The sequence below is a fragment of the Pezoporus wallicus genome, unplaced genomic scaffold, assembly GCF_028554395.1.
Source record: "Pezoporus wallicus isolate ANWC-B61680 ecotype Strahan unplaced genomic scaffold, APGP_CSIRO_Pwel_v1 scaffold_6885, whole genome shotgun sequence".
In the NCBI taxonomy this organism is placed as follows: Eukaryota; Metazoa; Chordata; class Aves; order Psittaciformes; family Psittacidae; genus Pezoporus; species Pezoporus wallicus.
In genome coordinates, this window is record NW_026638858.1 from 1,311,009 (window position 1) to 1,330,668 (window position 19,660).

A 19,660-nucleotide genomic window follows, 5' to 3' on the forward strand; every position below is an offset into this window, starting at 1 on the left:
GACGTGGGTTATGTGATACTGGCAAAGAGCAGGAAGCACCAAGCAACCCTGTTAACACAGATGCAGGCTCCCTCCATATGGCATTCCCTCCCTTCGGGGACAGGTGGCTGGGTTTGCTCTTTGCTCTCTGGCATTTAGTATGTGCAGATGGCTTTCCTTCATGACTTCATACGTGAATCAACTCACTCTGTGACTGACAGTGTGGCAGCAAGGAGGAGATCCAAGTGAGAAAGGGCTATTTTTACTCCAGACATTGCACTACATGCTGTAAGGGGCAGCTGCTACCATCAAGCGCTCACATTTAAAGTTCATCAGCCTGGCCATGAGGAGTTAGGTGACCTGCCCAGGTCTTGCAGCTAATCTAAGTCCCTGTGACTCAGTCTGAGAGCAGCTCGTGAGCAAAACAGCTTGTGCTGGGATCTGCTATGGTTCTGCTCCAGCCTCCCAGTCCCACAAATGCAGGCTCTGAAGGTGTCTTACTTGGTCTTTGTTGACAAATCCCCAAATTCCAGCTGCAACTTCGCAGGCAAACAGGATCACCAGGCAAGTGAAGAACTGCAAAGACAAATCAAGAGAGGAACATTTAACATAACTGGCTACAGGCAAAAACAACCATTAGGTGGGTAGAGGTGTGGAGTGGCGCTTCTACTGACAGAGACAGGAACAAGGTGTCGCCTGACTTCAAACCTTTTTATCACTCATAAACATGCTTAGCCCAAACACATTTTCCTATAACAAACCAGATGCTACCCCATGCCCAGACTTCCCACTGGGATGCCTGAGCAGTGATTACCAGAGCCCTTCCCACACAGGGACTGGCATGGATGAGGATGCTCTGTGCACCGCAAGACACATCTCTCCTCTTCGTGAACCTGCAGGACCATCCAGAGAAGCTTCTTGCTCTGCTACAGATGCCCCAAGGATGGGAATTGCTAGTGCAGGGTTAAAAGCAACATTTCAGCTGCTGAGGAGCTGCGTGGTGTCAGGGTGTGATTTATGGCCAGCTTCTCTTGGCATCCACTACCCTGCAAGGCTACTGTAGTTTTTAGCATAAATACTAACACTGATGTTTTCCCACAGTCCCACCCCGTTTGTGCAATTCCAACACTCCTCCCTGCCATTCTCCCAAAGCCTCCCGCCATCATTTTGTTCAGATTTCAGGAACACCTTGTGACAGTCAGTCTGTTAGACTGGGAATGGGAAGCCATAAAGCTTATACATCAGAGTCAAGTGAGAAGGCACTGAGAGGCACGCTCCACACGCAGCAACATTACCTCCATGATAACATGACCCTCGGTGACTTTTCCTGGGAAAAGCCCCAAACTGGGAGAACTGCCATGGAAGTAAAAAGGCAAAAGAGATGAATGCAGTTAGGGGAAGACAAAAGCACATTATGGGGTGGGACAACAGCCCCTGACTCCTGGGAAGTCTCTGTTTCACACACATTTTCTTCACAGAGTAAATGGGAGTTTCCAGAATGATGCTGTGACCTGGCTCTCACATGCAAGAGCAAAGGGTTAGCAGCAAAATGGAAACAGGACTATTGACCTGACAGTAGGAAAAAACTTCCAACATCCATATCCAGTCCCCAAATAAACAACTCCTATTTAAATACCTATATATCCCTGAATCTTCTGGACCATCTTTGAGGGACTGGATCCCACATTCCCCCAAGAAGCCGTATCACCCTAAATTGTGGGCACAATGCCCCTGTAATTCTCTGGTTAAGCACTAGGGCTCACTCTTGTGAAGGATGTCTCCTTTACCCCAGATCTGGAGGTACAACTTCCTGCAGAAGTTCTGGAAGGTGGCTGCAAAGCACCAGAGGTGCAGCTTGCCACCATGTGAATACAGCTGTGTTCCTGGCCAAGCGGTCATATACGCCCTCCATATCGAGTGGCTCCCTTCTGCCTTCCCTGGGTCTTGCTGCTCAGCTTTCATGCTGCCTTTGGCACAGGATTTTAATGGCATGGAACCTCCTGGTACTTTTCCCTTTTGCAGCAAGGCTACAGTCACTTCATTGGCTGGCTGCAGGAGAGGGGAAGTGGCTGTTTCCCTGCAACACCCTGAGGACACTGCCTGGAAATGTTCTTGGAGCGTGGTGGGACCCTTGGCCAGTGGAAAGCGTCACCATGAGGTATCTCCAGCCTTCTCTTGTCAGGCCAAGGTGTGATCAAACACAGGCAAGCACACAGGGGCCAGAGCTGCTAATTTCAGCCAAAGCAGCCGGTTTCCCTGTTAGACCTCGGCTATGTTGTACCATCTGCCCTTCTAATCCTCTTTCCAACTTCAGGAGGGAGTGAGGGGTAATTCAGGTTCTGTAATCACTTGTGCTAACAAAAATGATAATCCAAAGCTGCCAGACCTTACTACAACCACCCCTGTCGGATTTGTGCACTTGCTCCTCCTCTTCTCAGCTCAGTGATAATGCCTGCAAACTCCTAACGCAGCTCTCATCCACCAGTGTTCAGAAGTGCTTTATAAAAGCTGGGGAGAAGCACCCCCTTCTTACTGGGAAACAAGCAACCAGAGGTGAAGTCAGCTGCGAAAGCGAGGCAAAGGAGCTCCATTTCCCTTTGTCCCAGCTGTGTCCACACCCATGGGTCACTACACCACCACCAAGAATCTTCCAGCCCAACAAAGCCAAGCGCTGGAAAATCCCTCCCATTTGTTGTTGTTGTTTGTGGGCTTTTTTTTTGTTTGTTTTACCCCTTTTTCTTTTTCTTTTTTAAATTGAGTTTAAAGCTGAACTACATGTCAGAACTTGCTTTAAATAAATAGGTCTCCCTTACCTACCCCCAAGGCAAAGGCTTTTGGTGTGGCTACAGTTTACACAATTAACCTCATCCCATGCCAGGAATCCTGAGCTGCTGCCTCACACCAAGGACGCCTGCAGCACTTCAGTAATGGATCTTCCAGGACATCCTCACTAAGATATTGTGGGAAATCTTTGCTGTGTTCTCATCCAAACAGATAAAAATAGTGGATAACTCCTTAAAAGAACTGGAATTGTCACAGGCAGCCTTAAAACAGAGCGAAAGGAGAAGCTGTAGGTAGGGGACAGCAGGTAAGAAAAAAGGGTTGGTAGGTGCTTGGTTGGACAGCCAGACTGTGCGGGGGGAATAAATGCGGGGGGGGGGGGGGGTGTGGGGTGGGGGGTGTCACACATAACAGAGAAAATTAATCTTGGCTCTTGCTGTTTGCACCTCTTCTGCTATGCTGCTGGCTTCAGCCTCCTTACTGCAGCCAGGCACAAGCAGGAGCTTGCAGCATGCCCGCCAGCTGAGGCAGAGCTCAGCGGGCTGGGCAGAGATGCCCTCAGCCAAGCAGCACTGCCATGCCCCTTGCAGAGATCAGCTATTTCTGTCTCTGTCCTCATGCATCTTCCCAGCCCTGTGTGTTGGAAGATTCTCCAGCAAGGGATGCATGGCCACGTACTGCCTGCCAGGACACCAAGCTGCCAAGCAGCATCCAAAGCTTTGCACTCTTACCGTTCCCAGAAGGCACTGAGACTCCTGAATAGCACCATAGCATCCCAGGAACCCCACAAACATCATCACAGCTCCAACTGCAATCAGGATGTAGATTCCTGCAAGTGAGAGTGAGAAGCAGAAGCGTTACTGTAAAGCTTTGTACAGCAGTATCCCAGCTCCTGGATGGCTATTCTGGCCCCTGGGCAGCCTAATTACATGTGTGCAGAATTAAAGCCTGGGAGATAGGAGCAGAGGTGGCAGCAGACATAGAAGAACAACACAACATAACACAACACAGATCAGGTCTGAAACTGTGTGAGGCTGCTAGCAACAAAACTTTAAAAAGCCCACATCCCATCAGGAAACAGAAGACTCAAGTAGTAATAGGCAGAGGATGCAGCAGGCAAGACAAGGCTTTCCTCAAACCTGTAGTATGCGAGTTCCCATAGCATACTGTTTTAAATATTTAAGCAGAGGAGATGAAAATGATTAGTTAGCATATCTTTAAAATAAACAATAAGGCATATGGTTTATTTCTATTAAACATCATACAAATTTATCCAACTAGCATTTTAAAGACAGACGAGCCACAAAACTAAGAGAAGAGCACTGCTTAAGCATCTCTGCTTAATTTAATATTATCTGGATTTTGTTTGTTGTAAATTCTTCTACAGAGAAGATGATGTATTTCACTTCAACTTATTAAATCTGCACAGCCATCTTACTCCACAACTACTTCAAAGCTTGGAAACAAGGCACTGGGTGTGGGAGCTCAAAAAACATAGGAATAAAAGTTTATTGATTCAGGAAACAAGAGCTCAGCTCAAGGCTCAGCTCTGCTACTGCAAGTAATCACCACGGTCTCACCAACCATGAGATTGGTGAGGCCGTGGTGATTACTCAGCCAAGTGCTCCCAGTTCAGTTAGATTTGTTTGCTTTCCCAAAAACACAGCTTTCTCCTGGTGTATCCCGTATATTTAGTGCATTTTTGGGTTAATTAATACTCTCGAGTATTGTGGTTCCACTACTCTGTAAGTGAATCCTACTTTCCATCCAAAAGCAATTTGACACATACAAAAAAATAAAGAAATAATTACAAATGAGGCAAGACTGCAGTCACCATTTTTAACTGACAGTGAGGGGATAAAAGAGAACTCATAATAAGAATAAACATATATGGGGCATCCAGAGGTAACAGCAACAACACTGAATCTTGCTGGTGCTTGGGAGACATGTCCCTCCAATGAAATGTTTTCTTCTGCTATGAGTCAAAATGCTTTCATAATTATTAATCAGTCTGTCAACTCCCCCTTAGGAACAGCACTGAAGTATAAACAGAGGTCAGGATTAAAACTGCCTGTACATGCCCTTCATGTTTAAGGTTTTTCTTATCTTTCTACCTTTTAAACAATCTCTGATAATTGAAGTGCAAAGTCTAAAGGGCACGTGCTGAGAGCAGAGTTAAGCCAAGTTAAATCCTTCTCTAAAAAAAAAACCAGATACGTAACAACAGCCTTGACTTGTTTAAAATCCCCTCATGGATATGTCAAACTTGGCAAAGGGTGAATTTTGACTCCCGTTTCTTCCCTCTTTAAAAAAAAAAAGTCTCCAGCACCGAAACAATCCAATTGCCAACGCAAGGAGCAATGTGGTGAGAGGTGGTGATGGAACCACCACCCCAGCAGCTCTGGCTGGGACCCTCCTGATGGCCTTTCTCACCAGCACCATGCTTGCACAATGCCTCGCGCTATATTTAGGTGCCACAGGAGGGAGGAAGCCATCTGCAGGGGAAGCGCCAGCACAATGGAATGTGCTGACCCTGCAGGAAGCCCCTCTTCACAAAACCTGACAGCATCTGTGGCCGCCGACACCAACATCCTCACAGCAACACTGCTAGCAGAAGGGCAGGGATGTCTACTCAACAGGCTTCAGCAGCACCCAGTAGCCCCAAAAACCCAACAGGCAATTGGGTTGTTGAAGAACCTCAAGTGGGGATGAGACACCTCCTTACCTGAAGGTGTGAAGAGAAGGAAAACACAAGCAGAAGACACCTCCCAGGAGAGTTTCTTGGAAAGGACAGGCCAGCAGTTGAAGTTTTATGGGCCTGCCTGAAGGAGAACTGGGTGATTTTATCCCAGTGGCTGGACATGATGTGAGGTGGAGTGGTGGTGGCACCCAGGCAGAGAGCCAGAGTGGTGAGCAGTGCGGCAGAGGGCCCCAAAGGGGCTGGGGGTGATGGGAAGACATGAACACATCCTGTGAAATGAAGGCTGTGTGCTGGATGCCTGCCAAGCCCCAGAGAGACCAATGGAGATTTTTGGATGCTATGTAACTGCTATTTCAAAAACAACCTATTGGTAGTGGTCTCTAAAAAAGAGAGGTCTGCTTGTTGTCACCAGAACCCGATAATGCCCAAGAACCAGCCTTCACCACTCCAGCTGGTACCAGGGATGCTGCTGGTCTGGGTTTTCAACCCAAACTGCATCAGGTTTCTCCATCTTACAGCACTGGGTGGCTCCACAGGAGAGTCTTCATACCAAGTTGCTCAGGGAAAACCAACTTTTCTCATCCCTGAGTGCAGCAGCTTCTGACTTCTCCCCTTGTTAGGCCAACAGAGAGGAGACAAAGCTGAGCTGGGGGCAAATAATTTCAACATCTGAGAAGCCAGTATTTATGCTAACCACCCTTGTAGGTGGACAACAAGCAGATGCAGCACATCTGGAGACCAAGCAGCATGATACTGCAGGGACACCAACAACCAGGTCACTCCCACTGAGAAGATTTTATTCTCAGATTCAGCACAATAAACAACAAAAGCAACTTCCAGGCTGAACAAATATAGCCAGGAGATCACAAGAGTCATAGAGCTACCCTGGTTGGAAGGCACCTTGAAAGACCACCTGGTCAAACCTTTTGTGAGAAAAGGAGCTTAAATGAGACTATCCAGCCCCCTGACCAATTATATCCCCAAAGCCTCCAGTGATGGACTCTACCATGGCCCTGCAGAGGTTGTTCCATTGAATGTCTGTCTTATATAGAGATCATCAGGAAAATGCAGGAGCCAGTGGTGGCTGGGAAAGTTTTGCTCTGAAAAGTAGGAGGTAAAAGCCCAGCGAGAACCTCAACTGATGGAAGAGACCAAGAAGGAACAGAGACATTTGCCATTCTATAGTAGTCTTCCAGAGGCCTCTGTACTTGCTTCTTGCTGGTTTTTGTGCAGCTTCAATAACACAAAACGAAACCCGACCTGCTGAACTCCCACCCCAGACAGTCTATGCAGACCTCAGACAGACAAGTGACATCCTGGCTTCCCACTCCCCTCCCAGCTCATGTTTTGTTAACTCCTCACCAGAGCCAGCACTGCTGTCTAGCAAGCAAACAACAAGAAGTAAAGGAGGGAAGGGAAGAAGACGTGCACCATGTGCAGCTTCCTGAGCAGAGGCCAGCGGATACTACTGGAGGGGTGGGAGCAGCAGGAACGTGCAGCCAGGCAGGGGAGCACGCAGCAATGACTGGCCTGCACTCAGAAAACCACAAAAAAAACCTGGAAGACTTTTGGGATAAGGGTCAGCTTCATTCCTAGGCACAAACAAGTGGCTGTTATGGAGTTGCCTTTTGTTCATGAGTACCACCAGAGCACGACAGCCTTCTGGGAGGCAATGGAGCAGGACTCTGCTCCGGAGTTTATTTAAAAACAAGCACAAAATATGTAATGCACCAATAGCATCTTGTACAATGAAAGCTAGCAGTGTTTCTCCACAGAAATGCCACGCTGAAGACTGCAAAAGCAAACAAAAGCAACCAAAGCACCCAACCACACACTTTGGGTGGTGTTTGTTTTCCCACAACCCTCTTTCTCCTCAAGGGATGGGACTGAGGGGGGTGTCTCTGCTCCAGACTGGGTGCCAGGCAGCTGAGGGCTATTTCACAGCAATCACAGTCCAGATGGGAACGACCAAGCCCTCTTCCCAGAAATAAGCCTGACACATCTTAGCTTTCATTTCTGGCAGACAGCAAGCATGACGGAGAGTGTGGTTTTGGGCTCCACATCTGTGAGCAAAGCACCTGTCATCCCCACCCTGAATGGCACATTATCCTCCTTAAAGTCAGAGCAGCCTCCCTCCAGCACAAGCCTGCCCACTACTTAAGATTAACTGCTGCTAGCCTGTCCTGGGTGAGAAACTCTTCACCAAAGCGGTATTCATCCCTTCAGGGCTCCACCCACACCGGCACAACTTTGCATGAGCAAGGCGTCATCTGCCTTTTACACGCCACTTCTCAGCTCATTTGTATTGCAGCTTTCTCAGGGGTTTTCAAATAAGAAATGCTGCTGGCCATAAACAAACAGAATTAGAGAGGTATAAGATGCAAACTGCAGTGCCTGCAGTCATGCAGTTCCCTCCAAAGCAGCAATAGGTAATCCTGGGAATAGCCGGAGCTGCAGCAACAGGCACAGTAAGCAAATGATTTCTAGGTTCACAGTACCAACGTGCCTCCAAATTCTTGAGCAACACTACAGTGTGATTTCTGCCCTGTGACACATTTCTCCAATAAGGCAGCAGTAAGCAAGACTACTAAAGCTGCCATGCACAACCAGCCACCCACCAAAGCACACCATGAGGCACAGAACCTGTACCTTGGGGCTGGGAAGTCAGAAGGATTTGCACAGACAAGCAGTGCCTGGAGTCCCCTTACCTCCTTTTGAGATGGAGCCTTAAAACAGAAAGCTTTAGGAAAAAGGGTCAACCAGTCTTTGCTTCACCTCCTCTATTACAGAGAGACTCGGGATCCTGTCTGAATTCAAAGCGATAGCACAGCAACTGTCTCTTCGCTCAAGAGCATCAGGACATGATGCATCAGAATAAGCAAAAGCAATGGACCAAACATCATCATCATCATCCCCCCCCCCCCACCTTGATACAACCAGGGCATGTGGTGCTTTGGGCTGCAGGGACCTCCTGAAGTTTTAGCCATGCAGAAAGCCCCCAAAGATGAGACCCAGGGACTGACAGTAACTGAGCACTTCTCTCTGGATGGGGCTAGGGTGAAAAGAAAAACAAAACAGCCAAGAGGCCAGCTTAGTTCCCAGCCAACACAGATGGTATTTCCCTGGAAGGCCCTTTGCCTCTAGACCAGGTAGGAAGTGGGATGCTCAGTTCTGGGACAATGGAAGGGACAGTACGGCAGTACTTGCTCTGGCATTAAAGCAACATAGCTGGTGCCTGGAGGGTTGTAAAAACTATGTCCTGTCCCTGCTGAGAAGTAAAAAGAAAAAAAACAAGCAGAAAAATAACAGACTTTAAAAAAGAACATGATAAGAAAACAAATAAAAGGGAGAACAAGCACAGCAGAGTCCCTCTAAAATAAGCAGGGAGCAGGCCACCCCCAACCAGCCCTCCTTCTGTGCCCTATCATCCCCATCAGAGATGCTGTGCAGCTCCAGGCATGGACTTTCCAAGGCAGCAACCTACCTCTCCCTCCATTTTGATCCTCTCCCAGCAGCTTTAAGTCATTAAGCTAATGGAAGCCAGTCTCTTCCCCAGGTCACCATGACAATGTTTCCAAAAGACAAAAAACAAAACAAAACAAAGACGATCCCCCCAGCATCACACCAAGCCTGGGCAGCTCTCCAAGCCATGCCTGCCCTCCCCACAGGATGTGCTTTAAAAAGGGGCTGAGAGCAAAGGAAAGAAAGATTTTCATGTTTATTTCCCCAATAGTTAGGCTCCCAGGGAGGAGACTGCACATCCCAGAGTTTTGCAAGCCTCAGAGGGACGGAGGGAGGGCAGGCTGCAATGCCTACCGTGCCACGGCTCCTGGCCTGGAGATGCAGAACAGCACAGGGCTCGCATCACCCCTGCTGCAGTGAAGGGTGGGACCATCAGATGGTGGTGGAAAGGAGACTCCATACTACCCCACACCACCAATCCTGGAAGAACACACTCTCCATAGCTTAAGAAAACCACCATGACATGCTTCCTTGCAACCTGGGGGCAAGACAGAGGCAGGGAGCAGAAAGTGCCTCCAAGATGGGGTAAGGGTGATTGCACCAGCAGCTAGTGAAGGAGGGTCTCCCAGCCATTTTGTCCAGATGCCCAGTGAAATTTGCCCAGCAGAGCCAACAGTGCTGTCTTAGAAGTGGGGCAAGAGAGAGGGGGTGGAAAAAGAAAAGGTTTTCTGGACGATGACAACAGGGAAGCCCCTCCGTTCCCATCCACCCTCTTTCCCAAGAAAAACATTGCTGCTCTGTGGCTGCTAATGACTTCCAGATGGAGCAATGGGGTCACAAAGTATGGAGAGCTCTTCTGGGGCGGCGTGGCTCACACAGAGAGATGAAAGACTTCACATGCTGCCGTTGTCTGCAAGAAGAAGGCAAGAAGGAAGCAAAGGACACACCACTACCACAAAAGCAAGGGGGACGTGGGGAAAGACTCAGACAATGTCCTCTTGTACCCAAAGCGACAGTCAGATTTCTTCTGCCTACCCAGGAAACACTGGAAGGAGACTTGAGTTTTGAAACAACAGCATGCTTGTGAGAGCTAGGAGATCTACTGTGCATCTCCAGGACTTGGATGGATGATGGTGATGCAGCACAGAAGATCCAGACTGGAACAAACTGGCCCATCCTCTGCTGCCCCAGCCTATAACACACTTCTGGACACCTCTAACTGTCCTGAGGTCTCAGCCGCTGACAGAGCCCAAATCCTGCTGGAGGATTTCTTGTGGGCTTTGCATGCCTAAACATATGGCAGGTTTTCAAAGGGAAACTGTCAGAGATACAGGTTTAAGCAGCTCTGAAGAGCAAGAAGCCACCTTTGGCACAATGGGCCAATGAGAGGGGACAAAGAAGGAGGACAGCTACATTATTTGTAGTTGGATGGATCCAAACCCAAAATAACCCAGTGGTGTCAATTTATGACCTTAAATCTTAACCAATTTTAGTCTGCAGAGTAAATAAATCACAGGAATTAGTCACAACAAAAGTAGACCAACATGCAATTAAATACAAGTTGTTTTCTTTAATAGAAATTGAATTCTGCCATAAGAATACACACAAAAAAAAGGATAGTTTGTATTATCACATATAAGGGGTAAGCCAGATACTTAAGAAGGAAGGCCTGACAAAGTGCTCTGCCTCAAAACTATCTTAAAAAGAATTCCAGTACTATTGAAGCAGGTCAGAAAACATCCAGTTGATCTGACAGTGATTAGAGAAAAAATCCAGAACCACTAAATCTCATTTGTTTTTTATTCTTTATGCGACTAAATAATTAAATTGCCCTTAATGGTAAAAAAGTTTATTTCCAACTAGAAAAAGGCAAGTATTCCCATTTAAAAAAAATTCATATATGTATTATTTTTTAAATAATACATTTTGCTCACTGTGGTTCAAGGCTGGTTTCCATTGCCAAGCACATAAGCTGCAGTTCATGTCTCTACTGGCAAGCCAGTTACATGCCAAGTCTTGGAAAAGTTGAGCACAAAAGGGTGATAGAAGAACCAGTGCTGATCCAGCTGCGTGCATCCAGAGGGATTACTGCAGCACCTCAAAACTGAAGGTGTTATTTTGCTAGCAATTATTATGGGACCTAGAGACCAAGACTATTGGGCTCTTCTCTATCCCCTTCACAACAATTTTAGCAAAAGATTTGCTGTTGCATCTAACCTCACAATATACAGAAGCTGGCACCACCTTTAAAAGATGCTTAATATTTTAAGGAGGGATGGGAACAAGGATAGGAGCATGAAGAGAAATAAAGAACTTCCCATTGCTCACATCAGGTCCACACTCACTGTAGAGCTGCTGGCTTCCAGAGTGTTAGCAACACACCAGAGCTGAAGTGCAACTCTCTCTGCAATGAAAAACTTATTTGAAACCCTGGAAATCACTGTTTTTTTCACTGAGGCAATTAAGGCTAATTAAGGGAAAAAAGCTATTATGGATAGAAGAGACAGCTCCTTCATGACCATTTAGCCCACACAAGTCTATTTAGATGATTGCTGGGATGCTCTGCACCAATGGCCACATCTGGGACCCACAGCAAGAGTGGCCAGAGCATCCTCCCAAGCTGCAAGGGCAGCAGGCAAGGCCTGGGGAAGCTTAGGCAGGCATTCCAACCCCTATCCATGTATGCACTGCTGCTCAGCAGTCCCTCCTCTCTGCAAGGGTCAGACCCCCCTGAGGCCAGCAAAGCCTCAGGACAGCAATTCCAAAAACCCTGAGGACACCCACAAATGCTTGTCAGCAATGGATGTCATGCTGACTTCAAGGACAAGTGCGCAGATGCAACTGCGGTTCAACTCACATGCGTACCAATGTGTGAGAAAGACTTCAAAGCATCCCCTTTGCCTTCTGGCCCATTTCTTCAAGCCCACTCTACATGAAAAGCAGCTCAAACTCATTTCCAGGACAGAAATCATTATTCTAGACTGTATTTGTACAAAGCAGGACAGTGAAGGGAATCTATGATTCACCTTGCTAGAGAGCCTGCATTTCTGTTAGCTGGTTTCCCCTCCAGTGCTACCGCAGCACACCACTTTGTGGGCACACTCACTGCCTTCAAATCAGCCCAAAGCCATTGCTGTCTTCCACATGCTTTGCTGCTGCCTGACCTGCTTGGCAGCCAGATCCACAATCATCAGGCTGGTTGCTAGGGAAAAAGACCCAAAAATAAAAAGATAAAAAACCCTGTTGCCTTTCTGTTGAGGCAGCAATACCCAGCAGGATGGTAAGCAAAGGGGAGTGGTGGCAGCAGCAAAGCTTAACCCACCACTGCACGCCTCTCAAGGACTGCCAGTGCTGCCATGCTCTGGGATACCACTCACGAGACGATTTACTAGTAAAACACAAAAACGCTAAACAGAAGCAAACCCAGTGCCCCTCCTCACCCCCAGAGCTACACAGAAAAACACACCCCAGTTCTGGATGCCTTGGCACTCTTCCTCACCTCTGGCCCTACTCCCAGGACGGAGCTAATTGGAGCCATGGGTTGTGTCACCCTGTCACTTGCTGGGAGTAGCTGGAGGCAGATTTCCTATTTTGGATCTGGCAGGCAAGAGCAAAGCTGAGACCATCTGGCTGCCGTGCTCCATTCCTCGCCGGGCAGTGTCAGGGAAAGCACGGGAAGGGCAGGCAGCAGGGATGAGTGCCCAGTGATGCTCCCAGCACACAGGCACTCCAGAAAGGGGGAAGTGTGAAACCCAACGGTGAGGCAGACAAGAGCCAGGGCTTTTGTCCCTATCTTCCTGAAAGCATTTTGCCTGCAGTGGCCATCTCTGGGCATGACATAACCAAATCCATTATCTTCACTATTATCCCACTGAGATAGGGCAAAAGCAGGAAGGTCAGTGTCACTTCCCTCTTCAAGATCCCCAAGGGCTCTTAAAGCAACCAACTTGCTGCGGAGAGGTCAGACTGCTCCAGCTTGTACTGGTATCTGCAGAGATGGACTAGCTCAGCCTTTTCCCACGGGCTCTCATAACCAATTGAATCACAGTTTTGTTTTGTTTTTAAATGTTACTTTAAGTGTACGGTCAATAAACACCTAAGATGTGGTTCACCAGTTGTCAGCATCCAACTTATTAATGCCTCTAGCTAACTTGAAGAATGTTTTCTGACCTGCTATCAACACCTTGCCCAGACACACAGAGCACTTCAGGAGCAGTGGTACACAAGGGCAAGAAGGATTTTAGGTTTTCATCTACAAATAAAGCAAATAAATGCATATTAGACCATAAGCCTAGCTCAGAGGAAGAGCAAGTATTTCTCTTTATCACAAAAGCATGAAAGTGTGGTGCTCCAGCTATCCCCATCTGCGGTAGCACTTAGTTTTGACAGCACTGAAGCAGTTAACTTGCCATCTGCTGGAGCATTGGGTCCACAGCCAGAATGGAAGTGCCAAAAGCCAAGACTGCAACAAGTGGTTAAGGATCAGAGGATTCGCGAGCCGTGCTGAGGAAAAGCCCATGAACAAGAGCTCATTTAATAACCTCTCAAGCCAGCGCACAAAACAACTCCCTGGATGCAGTGCCAAGGTGCTGAGGGGAAGAGTGTGAATGGAGGGGAAATACTGCTTGTGGGCAACCCCAACCCCAGGAGCTCCCTCCTTGTGGATGGATAAGTGAGTGGGGAACAGCTGCCTGTGCGCATGGGGCTGCAAGAGCAGCTGCCGCAGTGGTCCAGTCTGGCTGGAAGGGAAGCTGAGAGCAGGGACTGCTCCTCTCCTCCTGCTCCCATAGCAGGCTGAAGGCAGATAAGCACCACGTGTAGTACCCTAGTAGCTGCCCTGCTCCCCAAATCCTTCTCCCAGTTCCCCATTGCCATCAATTCCCATGCACTGACCAGCTGTGTTAATTATCTGTCTTCTCCTGTAGACAACCTGAGAAAACAGCTTTTAACAAAACAGCTCCAAGTTTGGGGCAGGGGAAAGGACACAGAGAGAAATTAGGAGACACCAAAGCACTGCTTTCCCGCTCCCCCTCCTCACTAAGTACAAACCCTACAGTAGAAGTTTTCCTCCTCTGACAGTATTTATTGCTTCCCCCTGTCCTGCAGCAAAGCCTGGCTGGCTTTTAAAAGCCTCCTGACAGATCCCAGGACCAGGGCCCTGCGCCAGACACAAAAAAATGGTTTGCAAGAAGAAAAAGGAAGAAAAAACAAAATCCCCCAAAAGCCCCAGCTCTGGAGGCCAACCCCAGAGAGGATTCCACTCCCAGAGCTGAAATATCATGTGCATGTGTACACTGGATGCCAGAGGAAAGACGGAGGAGTATCAGTTGAGAGGGGGGAAGAGGGGGAAGGGGTAAAAAAAGAAAAAGCAAAAAGAAATCCCAGCTTTCAGACTCCAAAGGGCTGGCTGGGAAAGGCAGCAGCTGAAAGAAATGCTCTGCTGTTATTACTGCATGGAAATTACAGCTGCCAGAAGGAATCCAGGCCAATCTGTTGCTGAATATAACTTTAAAAAGACATCCAGCCTCAAAACATGGGCCATTCCTGGGTGTCACAAGGCCAACACAGTGGTGGGACCCGTACTCTGCTCCCCACCGCCTTCTAAATAGCAAAAGCTGAGAACAAAGACAAAACAGAAAGAGGTGGAAGAGCAACAGATGCACAACAGGTGGGACAGAAGGACTTGGCTCCTGCATTCCAGGTCCCCCAGGTTTTGGGAGAAATATGTTAACTAGGGAGACATCAGTTGCTGGCCTCCGGAAGGAAGGAGATGTTTGGTCTGGCTCCTGGAAAGGAGCTTAACTTCTTAAGAGTTCCTTTTTTTTTTTTTGTTAATTGAAATCTACAAAAGGGAAATGCTGCAAATACAGCTCTGGGTGTGCAGCAGGAGAGGGGAGACAACAAGAGAGGGAAACCCACTGCTATTTACAGCAGGCCTGTAACGAGGCACAGTCAGGGAGAGGGCTCAGGCATGCAGTTTTGTAGGCAAGCAGGGAAAACCAAAGGAGAATCCTTTCCAGAAGGTAATTTCAGCTCTAGGTGAGAACAGGACATTGGATCAGACGGGTCCTGTCCCCAGCCCCAGCAGCTTGCGCTCCAAGCCAGCTCCAGCCTGGCAGCCAGCCCGTCCTGCAAGCGTCTCCCCCTCGTCTGTGAGGGATCATTGGAGCACAGGGCAAAAATAGGCGATTTAATCTCCCAGCAAGCCAGCATGCTGTCAAATTAATAAAAAATGTGCTAAGCTTAACCATAACACACAGAGGCTCCACCTGCCCCTCCTGGAGAATATGAGTCATGAGCTCACCGAGCTTCACTTTCCGTTGCCAGGGGCTCCATCAGCTACTTTTATATCCCTTTGGATAGGAAATGAGATACGCTTCCAAGAAGTCCCCCCTCTTCCCAAACGTGCTCTGGGGACAGCAGCAGAGAACAGCGGGAGAACCTGCTATGCTGCAATTCATCTTTTGTGCTTTTAATTGCTGTGACTTTGGGTTCTGTGCTTGGGCCGCAGCCAACATTCAACATATGCTTTGACTGGCATGGCAGGAGATGTTTTGGGCAGTAGAGGGGCAGCAGGAGGTAATTTTAGTCTGACCTTCTTGCTGCTCACCTGGAGCTTTCCGCCCTGCTTTTGGGCACACTGCAGTTCCCCCTGGGGCACGATACCCATGCAGCAATGCCAGCATGCTCACACCTACTTACCGACGTAGAAGGTGTTAGGGGCCTGCTTCTCGCCCAGATGCAGGTAGAGGATATTCGTCGTCTGCGAGTCATGCCGGAGCCACAGGGCCACTCCCAGGATGATGCCTCCTGCCAGCTGGGGAGAAAGCAGAGGGAAGCAGACGTTACCTACTGCTCCAGCAGCACCAGACCCCAAGCAGCAGTTTTCAGGTGGGAGCAGAAGGCTTGCTTTTCATCTTTCTGCAAAGTCTTATTTACTCTTTTCACGTATGAGAGCATCCTTCTCAACCACTGTCCTACCCCTGCAACGTGCTTTGTGCCCCATACCACATGAGCCACACAATCTTCCCTGCTTTGTGAAAAGATCCCTCATTCTGGCGATGTGCAAAGCCCCTTCCAGTTCCTGCAGGTGATTTCTTTTCTAAAAGCACTTCTGTTACTCAATTAAAATGGAAGGCTCAGCCTTACCCAAGAAGCACGACACGTGCAACTCAGGCTTTTAGGAGAGTTTTTTAACAGAACTTAGGATGAGCCCCAACTAGACCCTTTTCCCAACAGGCTGTCATCACCCCATTTCATTTCTCTGTGATGTACAAAGAGGGTTTTGTTTGATCTGCTGAGAACTTGGTAGAAAGGATGAGGAGATTGTGGCTTAGAAAGCAGGAGCTTTTTCCCTCAGCCTCCAGTCTCATGTGCCCATTACTTTCCATTCATGGTCAGGCTTCCACTCTGAGCAGACCTAGTGCTCCTCTGGCAGGTAAGGCTTTCCTTAACATCCTAATACAGGGATTGAAGCAGAGCAAAGCCTCGGTACAGGCCAAGGAACAACCACACCGCTTCTTGGAGGCTACCACGAAGATGCTCAATAGAGCTGAGCAGCTCTGCAAGTCAACAAGGCTGAAACTGCTGCCTCGCCTGCTGTTGTGCTCCAGCAGAAGAGCAGAGCACTCACACACACATGGAAGCCCCCAGGGCAAGGGCAAAAACACATCCAACACAGGAGATGTTCTGTGCTTGGAGCATCGACCCAGCTTACCACTGGAATACTTATGTCCAAGTTATGTGATGTTAGATGACTTTTCTCTTTCAGGGCGGGGCTGGGAACGGCAGGGGAGGATTGGGAAGCAGAGTGGGGGCACTGCAGCAGGGAAGGTGTCACTGAGAGGAAGTCCAGCCAGAGTTCCAGCAGGACTCGCTGTGTTCTCCATGCCACCCATCCCCTCTTCCATTTAAAACCATGAGGGGAGGGGAATATAAACGCATGTAAAAAACCCCAAACAACAAACCCTTAAGAATGTAATATCACTTCTATGAAAGGCTGGAAGCCCCTGTTCAAATGATGATGTAATCTTGAGAGTCCTAAACCCTAGAAGCCACTCAATAAAGGGAAGTTAACTACCAAAGATTGGAGAAGTGCAAACATGATTTCTTTCAACAGAGTCAGAGCCAGGTCGGCGACGGGCACGAGAGGCCCCATGACAGTCACATTGAGAAAAAGCACAAAAAGAGTTTGTTCAGTGAAAGTGCAAAGTCCTCAGTTGTGAGGCACAACAGAGCCACAGTGAACACACAGGGACTGGGATGTACAAGACAGGCTGTCAGGAGGTCAGCTGGTGGTTCTCCTCCTTGATCATTTCTGCAAGTCCCAGCCAAGGGATTTTTACAGGGGTGCCACAGAAGCCAGGCAGAACCACACAACTAATGCAAAACTCACAGGGCAAGCCGACCCTGGGGATTTTCTATGGACCAGAGGGAGAAAATCCCCGCTCAGCACCCTGGAGCAGGAGGGAAGATTTTAGAAGTCTTTCCCCAGTTTGCTTCCAAAACAATCAGCTTTTAACACTTCTCCCACAGCAACCAATGCAACTTCCCCACTGGCACTGTCCATCACCCCTCTTGCACTTGGGAGAGCCCGAGGTTCTCCAAACACTGGCTATGGAGAAAAGTCATGACAGCCGGCCTGTGCTCAAATCCAACTCCAAATAAGGCAGCTTGTGGCTTTGCAGAAAGTTACCCAAATCCAGCCTGGCATGGCTCGTTCATTGTCTGAGGGCATAACGAAGTCAGTGTTTATCCTCTCGGGAGAAGAGGAATGTCCCCAAATTAATCAGTGCCACTCTTAAAGAAAAGGTCTCTCAGGGGCTCCCAGGGGAGAAGAGATCCCAAGGAAGTTTTGGGGGTTTGTGCTGGTTGGGAGAGATGAAGAAAAGGCAGCAGCTCTTCTTGGTTTGTTTTAACCTGTGCAAGGAAACACTGCTCTGCCCTGGCATGCTGTCCTCTGCACCCAGCAGTACCCACCCCAGCACCCCCTGCCACCCACGGAGACGTTGGGGCAACACCAACACAAGGAGTAGTAGCTGCTTTCTGATCAAATTTGCCCTAAAGCATCTGACACAGAACGGAAAGCAGCCTGCAAGCTACCCTCAAGATACTTCTCAATCATTCAGGAGCATCAGCTGAAGGGCTCTTCAGACTCATCAAACCTAGCCCAGTGGTGAAGTCTGCTGATGGCAGCCAGCTGAACCATCTCCAGATGTTCCCAGTTTCATCCCGAATGCGCCCTAGGAACATCCCACATCTCTCCCACTCTGCCTGACTCCATTTGCTTTTTTAAGAGAGCACAGAGGACCTCCAAATGGAAGTTTTAATCCAACAGCAGCTGGATTTCTTAAGAGAAAATGACATTCACTTACTAATGAAAACAGGGTTTAAGCTATGGTGAATAACTTTTTCCATTAAATCCATACAACCTTCCACCAAGAAGCACAGGGAGTAATTAAGGCATCTTTCTTCCCAAAGGAAAGCAGACAGAAGGGAGAAAACCTTATCAGCTCGCTACAGTAACCCTGCCTTCCACTGCACCTTGCTTGGGATAATCTCATTTTAATACAACTTGTTCCAGATATAAGCTTGGTATTTTCTTCCCTCCCCATCTGACAACCACTGCTGTTTGACCATACGAGCCATAACAGCTCAAATCACCAATGGCAGCATCATGCTCATCTCTAGGCTGCATTCCCTCATACATTAAATATTCCTGCAGTTTTTTCTGCTGTAGGTATCTGTGATCTCATGCAGGATACCACTGGTTTTTGTGTGCCCAGCTTGTCACATGGCAGTGTTGGAGGATGGGGCCATCACTTGTCACAGGTGTACCCCAAGCTTTCCAGTTACATTTTTGGGGACTGCTTCAATAAAAGCAACACTCTAAGATGTGCAACTTCAGCAACACCAGCACTTTGAGACCTGTTTTCCACAAGCCAAACTCCCTAGCTGGCCGTTCCTCTGCCAAGACAAAAGCACTGTCAGAGGTGCATCCCCAGTGCTTCCCAGGATGCGGCCGGCCATGGAGATGGCGCCCCAGCAGCCCTCCAGCACAGAAGAGGTGGCGCAGCAGGCTCCAGCCTTTCCTCTTTACTGCTATTTTCCAGCTTCCAGAGATTTATTGCTTCTTCCACAGACTGCCAGACTTTTCCAGCTGGATCCTGCCTGCCCAAGGCTTGCTTTTTGCAGGGACACTGTTTCCATTTGGCACGGCAGGGAAAAGCCCCCATGGGATGCTGTGTAGGGGAGGGGAAAAGCAGCCCCCTAAGGGGTTAGTGTACCACTGTCTGAGCGTCATGACGATGGCAGGTGCACAGCCCTAATTTGCTGCCCCATCCACCATGCACATAGCAGGACTCCCTCCTGGATTAAGCCTCATTGACCAATATGCTTACCCTAAAATTTCCTATATCCAGCTGCGGGGCAAGGGAACAAGCCCATCTTTCAGGGTTGTCACTCCTCCCCTCCATGGTTTAGTGGTGCATGGAATAGCCCTGTTCCCCCTTTAACATGGGGCACCCCATGTCCAAGCTGCTCCCACCTTGGCCTGTTACTGCCCTGACACTCATGCCAGGATGCGCATCGCCCCCTTGTCCCTTCCGCTACCCCCAGCCCTTTTCCTCCTGCTCCCTTTCCTCCGCCCCTCTCCAAAATAGGTTTCCTGGCAGGGGGGCAGGAGGAAGAGGTAGTCCCGGCTATAGGGTGGCTTGCTGGAAGTGTCAAAGAGACACA

The 19,660-nt window shown here is 48.6% G+C and overlaps 1 protein-coding gene across 2 annotated transcripts in view; it reads right to left on the minus strand.

Annotated features, from left to right (window-relative positions):
• The window catches only part of CD81 (CD81 molecule), a 33,785-nt gene that overhangs the window by 7,617 nt on the left and 6,508 nt on the right, over positions 1–19,660 (minus strand). For both annotated transcript variants that reach the window (XM_057412855.1, XM_057412854.1), the window contains exons 2-4: positions 15,626–15,740; positions 3,492–3,589; positions 481–555 (exon numbers count right to left, since the gene is read on the minus strand). In XM_057412855.1, coding sequence (XP_057268838.1) covers positions 481–555; positions 3,492–3,589; positions 15,626–15,740 — 288 coding nt within the window. The remainder of the gene's footprint in view (positions 1–480; positions 556–3,491; positions 3,590–15,625; positions 15,741–19,660) is intronic.